Below are 6,000 nucleotides of genomic sequence, written 5' to 3'. Positions count from 1 at the left end.
CGGGTCAGTGGACCCCCAGAAAGGCCATGCGGAGAACGCCTGTGTTGTTGTAGGTCACAAAAAGCAGACTGTTCGGGTCACCGAGGAAAACTGAACTACGTTCCAAAGCTACCTGATGACATCACTGATGTGGACTTGTCTGGCAACAGCTTCACCTCGGACGTTCTGACCAGCGACTTCTTTGCGAATCTGACACACGTCACTTCACTGGATCTTTCTCGCAACAACATCACCTGGCTCCCTCGTAGTGTGTTCAGGTTCACAGGGAAACTAAGTGAACTGTTTCTAAATGAAAACAAAGCACTACAACTGGAGACTCTTAGAGAGGTAGTATCCATACGAACCGTAAGACATGTCTCAGCAAAAGGCTGCAATCTCCCACCCCCTTCAGCAGACCTCTTCATAAACAGCACGTCTTCCGTCTACAGCATCAGATTAGATTCTAATCCACACGGAGGCACGTATAACCTGGAAGGATTATGTCCTCTTGAGTCTCTACATCGCCTCTATATTGCCCAGTGCGACTTCAAACAAATTTCCTCCTCGTGCCCTCTGCCCCTAATCTCCAGTCTGGATTTATCAGGCAACACGCTGCGGGAATTTCCCAAAATGTGCTTTGGGCAGGGCAGATCAATGTTCCCATCTTTAACCTATCTTGACTTACGATACAATCGCATCGAAGAACTTTCCACAGCGGACGTTTGCCTGCCTTCCCTAATAACTCTCGATATGTCTTTCAACTTCGTCAGAATGTATCCCACTGGCACGTTTAGCAGTCTCAAGTTCCCAATCTTGGAAAAGCTACGCCTTCAGCATCAGACCAGGTACTGGGATATTTTTAAAGTAAACACAAGAATTCAGGACTACGCCTTTGATAATTCAAATTTGCAAGAACTCGATCTTCGCCACAATGAACTGGAATTCGCTGATCGAGGGTCAGTCGGAACACATGCTTTTGCGAACTGTCACAACCTGCGAGAGTTATATCTGAGTTCAAATAACTTCTCAGACGTGGATGATCAAAGGTTCTTATCTTTGTTCGGACACCTGAATTCACTGAATACCCTACTCCTCTCAAACAGCAAGTTTGAGCTGCTTACAACCAAAACTTTTGCAAACTTTCATAACTTGCTCATCTTATCTCTTGACAGTAACATCATTACCAGCATCCCTGATGGTGCGTTTGATCACCTGGACAGACTAGAAATGCTGATGCTTTCCAACAACAAAATAAAAACAATCGACAAACACACCTTCAGCGAGAACATACAGAGAGGTCTCAGAGCCCTGACATTAGGCCTGAACCCGTTCCAATGTTCCTGTGAACTGCTGTGGTTTCAACGCTGGTTCCGGACGCACCAGAAGCTCTTCACAGAACGACTGGTCGACGACAACAGCTACAGGTGTCAGAACATTCCAGGGGTGGCACTGGCCAACTTCTCCATGACTGACCAAGCATGTCTGCTCAGCCCGGAGGTCAGCCTGTTCATCATCCAGGCATGTTCTGTCGTTATCGTCACCCTGGCGCTGGTCTCCTTCGTCTTCCGCTACCGCTGGCACATCCGCTTGCTCATGTACGAGGTGTTCCGCGGGCGGGATGACCTCAGGGCGCAGCGGCTCCTGAGCAACAGCTTTGACTACGACGTCTTTGTATCCTACGCCTCGCAGGACCTGCCCTGGGTCCGCCAGCAGCTGATGCCCAACCTGGAGATCGAGCTGGGGCTGAGGCTATGCGTGCACGAGAGGGACTTCATCTTGGGCAGGAACATCGTGGACAACATAGTGCACAGCGTGGACAGCAGCAAGAAGATCCTCATGGTCTTCTCCGCAGACTTTGTGCACAGTCAGTGGTGTCAGTTCGAGCTCAACCTGTGTCTGTCCCACGTCATGGACCACGATGACGCTCTGATCGTGGTGTGCGTGGATGACGTCATGTCGCGTCAGATGACGTCAGCTATGATGGCGGTGCTGAAGACGACGACGTACATCCAGTGGCAGGAGCAAGAGGACGCAGTGGCTTCGTTCTGGGGGCGTCTTCATCTGGCTCTCAGTGAAATCCTTCCTCAGCGTGAACATTACGTTTAAACTGCTTACATACCTTTCATCCTGTCCGTCTCCCCTCCCCCCGCCTACCCCCACCCTCCCTCTCTCTTTTGCTCTCCGTATCCCTCCTTTCTGTCTTCCCCTCTCTTTGTCTCCCTCTCTCTTTTGTTCTGTCTTCCTCTCTCTTTGTCTCCCTCTCTCTTTTGTTCTGTCTTCCTCTCTCTTTGTCTCCCTCTCTCTTTTGTTCTATCTTCCTCTCTCTTTGTCTCCCTCTCTCTTTTGTTCTATCTTCCTCTCTCTCTGCCCCCCCCCCTCTTTTGTTCTGTCTTCCTCTCTCTTTGTCTCCCTCTCTCTTTTGTTCTGTCTTCCTCTCTCTTTGTCTCCCTCTCTTTTGTTCTATCTTCCTCTCTCTCTGTCACCCCCACCCCCCCTTTTGTTCTATCTTCCTCTCTCTCTGTCCCCCCCCCCCTTTTGTTCTATCTTCCTCTCTCTTTGTCTCCCTCTCTTTTGTTCTGTCTTCCTCTCTCTTTGTCTCCCTCTCTTTTGTTCTATCTTCCTCTCTCTCTGTCACCCCCCCCCCTTTTGTTCTATCTTCCTCTCTCTCTGTCCCCCCCCCCTTTTGTTCTATCTTCCTCTCTCTTTGTCTCCCTCTCTCTTTTGTTCTGTCTTCCTCTCTCTTTGTCTCCCTCTCTCTTTTGTTCTGTCTTCCTCTCTCTTTGTCTCCCTCTCTCTTTTGTTCTGTCTTCCTCTCTCTTTGTCTCCCTCTCTCTTTTGTTCTATCTGTCTTCCTCTCTCTTTGTCTCCCTCTCTCTTTTGTTCTGTCTTCCTCTCTCTTTGTCTCCCTCTCTCTTTTGTTCTGTCTTCCTCTCTCTTTGTCTCCCTCTCTCTTTTGTTCTGTCTTCCTCTCTCTTTGTCTCCCTCTCTCTTTGTCTCCCTCTCTCTTTGTCTCCCTCTCTCTTTTGTTCTGTCTTTCTCTCTCTTTGTCTCCCTCTCTCTTTTGTTCTGTCTCCCTCTCTCTTTTGTTCTATCTGTCTTCCTCTTTCGCTGTCTCCATTCCTCCCTCTTTCTGTCTGTCTCCCTCTCTCTTTCTCCGTCTCCATTTCGCTCTGTCTGTCTGTCTCTCTCTTTCGCTCTGTCTGTCTCCCTCTTTCTCTCTCTCCCCCTCTCTATTTCGCTCTGTCTGTTGTCCCCCCCCCCCCCCCCCTCTCTTTCTCTCTCTGTGACACACGTACTGTGCAGATTTGGGCGAGTGGGTACATGTGTATATCAGTAGATGAGTGAGTGACTGCAACGATTTCATGAAATTTACCCTTTCCTCTCCTCTCTTCCCCCCCTCCCAAAACCCCTGGAGAAAGTGGTCTGATTACTGAAATAATACTCAAATCGTAGTTCCCCCCCCCCCCCCCACTCCCCGAGAGTCAGGGTGGAGAAGGGCATTCAATTCAAAGCAAAAGTTAACACCTCTCTCTCCCCCTCTAAAACCCACCATCTTCCTATGACTAATGAAAAAAAAACCCCTCCTATTTCATTAGAAGCTTAAAAAGTAAAAAGCATAATTTACTTCTTTCTCTCCGTGTTCCCATTCTTTCTTCAGTTCATACAATGAAAGAATTACCGCACACTCTCTTTATCTGCATGATTCATACATAACATACGTATGCGTATGTGTATTTTGATATGTATGTGCGTATGTATGTGCGTGCGTGCGTGCGTTTGTGTGTTGAGTGTGTGGTAAGTACGTGTATTTTGTGTGTGTGTGTATGTGGTAAGTTCATGTATTTTGATATGTATGTGCATATGTATGTGCGTGCGTGCGAGTGTGTGCGCGTGTGTGTGCGTGCATCTGTGTATGTGTGTGTGCGGGAGCATGTGCGTGTGGATATTATATTCTGTATATATTATACCTGTGTGCAATGTCCACTGCCCCTCTCTATATAGTACCTGTACACCTGTGTGCAATGTCCACTGTCCCTCTCTGTACAGTACCTGTATACCTGTGTGCAATGTCCACTGCCCCTCTCTGTACAGTACCTGTACACCTGTGTGCAATGTCCACTGCCCCTCTCTGTACAGTACCTGTATACCTGTGTGCAATGTCCACTGCCCCTCTCTGTACAGTACCTGTATACCTGTGTGCAATGTCCAGTCTTTCTCTTACAGTACCTGTATACCTGTGTGCAATGTCCAGTCTTTCTCTTACAGTATCTGTAAACCTGTGTGCAATGTCCAGTCTTTCTCTTACAGTACCTGTAAACCTGTGTGCAATGTCCAGTCTTTCTCTTACAGTACCTGTAAACCTGTGTGCAAAGTCCAGTGTCCCCACTCTGCATTGTATCTGTTATCAGAGTGGTATGTGTAATATCTGTAAACTGGGCCCAACACTCAGCTTATATCACAGATTGACCTAAGTTTACACTTGGGCCAACAGCAAAGTGCGAGCTGTATTTTCAGTGGTTTCTTCATTGCAATAGGAAGTCATTTACAGCATGGTCTTTTGAGAAGGACTGTGACTCTCAAACTAGGAGGCAAAAATTGCACTGGTTCTTAGTGCAGCAACCTTGGGTGTCAGTTGGCCTTTGGGAACCATCCCAACATGGACAGTCCTAAAACCCTCTTGACCGAGAGAGTGGGGATGTAACCTGGGCAAGACACTCTCCGATACAATCAAATTCTAGCCAAAATAGTCAGGACAGCAGTTTCCTCCTCTGCTATTCTGATGGTCTTAGTCAAACACGACTGACTATCATACTGAAGAGGAATGTACAGTACCCATATACCCTTATGGAATGTATAGTATCTCTGTATACAGGTGTGGTATTGACAGTCTCTGTATACCAATGCGGTATTTATAGTAGGTGCGGTATCTATAGTATCTGTATACCGGTGTGGTATTCATGGTATCTGTATACTGGGATGGAATGTATAGTACTGTATACCCTTGTGATATTTACAGTATCTGTATACCAGTGTGCTATTTATTGTGTGTTTATACCAGTGTGCTATTTATTGTGTCTGTATACCAGTGTGCTATTTATTGTGTCTGTATACCAGTGTGCTATTTATTGTGTCTTTATACGAGTGTGCTATTTATTGTGTCTGTATACCGGTGTGCTATTTATAGTATCTGTATACCATTTATTCATAGTATCTGTATACCAGTGTGTTACTTATAGTATCTGTATACCAGTGGTATTTATAGTGTCTGTATACTGGTGTGGTATGTATAGTATCTGTATACCAGTGTGGAATGCATGTTTACACAAACATACACTACAACACAAACTACACACACCCTTCACACATACACACAATACACCCTCTAATACACACAACACACACATTGCAGGACACACACACACACACACACACACACAGCAGGTCACACATAGTGGCATACACACACTGCAGGTCACACATGCACACACATTGCAGGTCACACATACACACATATTGCAGGTCACACACACACACACACACACACACACACACTTTGCAGGTCACACACTGCAGGTCACACACACATACATTGTAGGTGTCACACACACACACACACACACACACACTGCAGGTCACACACACACACACACACATTGCAGGTCACACACACACACACACTGCAGGTCACACACACACACACACACATACATTGCAGGTCACACAAACACACATTGCAGGTCACACACATACATTGCAGGTCACACACACACACACACACATTGCAGGTCACACACACACACACACATTGCAGGTCACACACACACATTGCAGGTCACAAACACACACACACACACACACACACATTGCAGGTCACACACACACATTGCAGGTCACACACACACACACACACACACACACACACATTGCAGGTCACACACACACACACACACACACGCATTGCAGGTCACACACACATTGCAGGTCACACATACATTGCAGGTCACACACACAAATACATAG

The 6,000-nt window shown here is 46.8% G+C and overlaps 2 protein-coding genes across 2 annotated transcripts in view; one reads left to right on the top strand and one right to left on the bottom strand.

Moving 5' to 3' along the window:
* LOC143284329 (toll-like receptor 4) overlaps window positions 1-2,194 on the top strand; it is a 3,288-nt gene extending 1,094 nt beyond the window's left edge. The window contains exon 1 of the mRNA XM_076591038.1: window positions 1-2,194. This exon is cut by the window's left edge and continues 1,094 nt beyond it. Within this exon, the coding sequence (XP_076447153.1) occupies window positions 1-2,085 (2,085 nt within the window). The 3' untranslated portion in view covers window positions 2,086-2,194.
* Window positions 1-6,000, bottom strand: part of LOC143283892 (uncharacterized) — an 85,731-nt gene that overhangs the window by 16,629 nt on the left and 63,102 nt on the right. The window lies entirely within an intron of this gene.

The sequence above is a fragment of the Babylonia areolata genome, chromosome 7 (assembly GCF_041734735.1).
Source record: "Babylonia areolata isolate BAREFJ2019XMU chromosome 7, ASM4173473v1, whole genome shotgun sequence".
Taxonomy (NCBI): domain Eukaryota; kingdom Metazoa; phylum Mollusca; class Gastropoda; order Neogastropoda; family Buccinidae; genus Babylonia; species Babylonia areolata.
The sequence above is the reverse complement of the archived record's forward strand: the minus strand, read 5'-3'. Positions and strand labels throughout refer to the sequence as shown.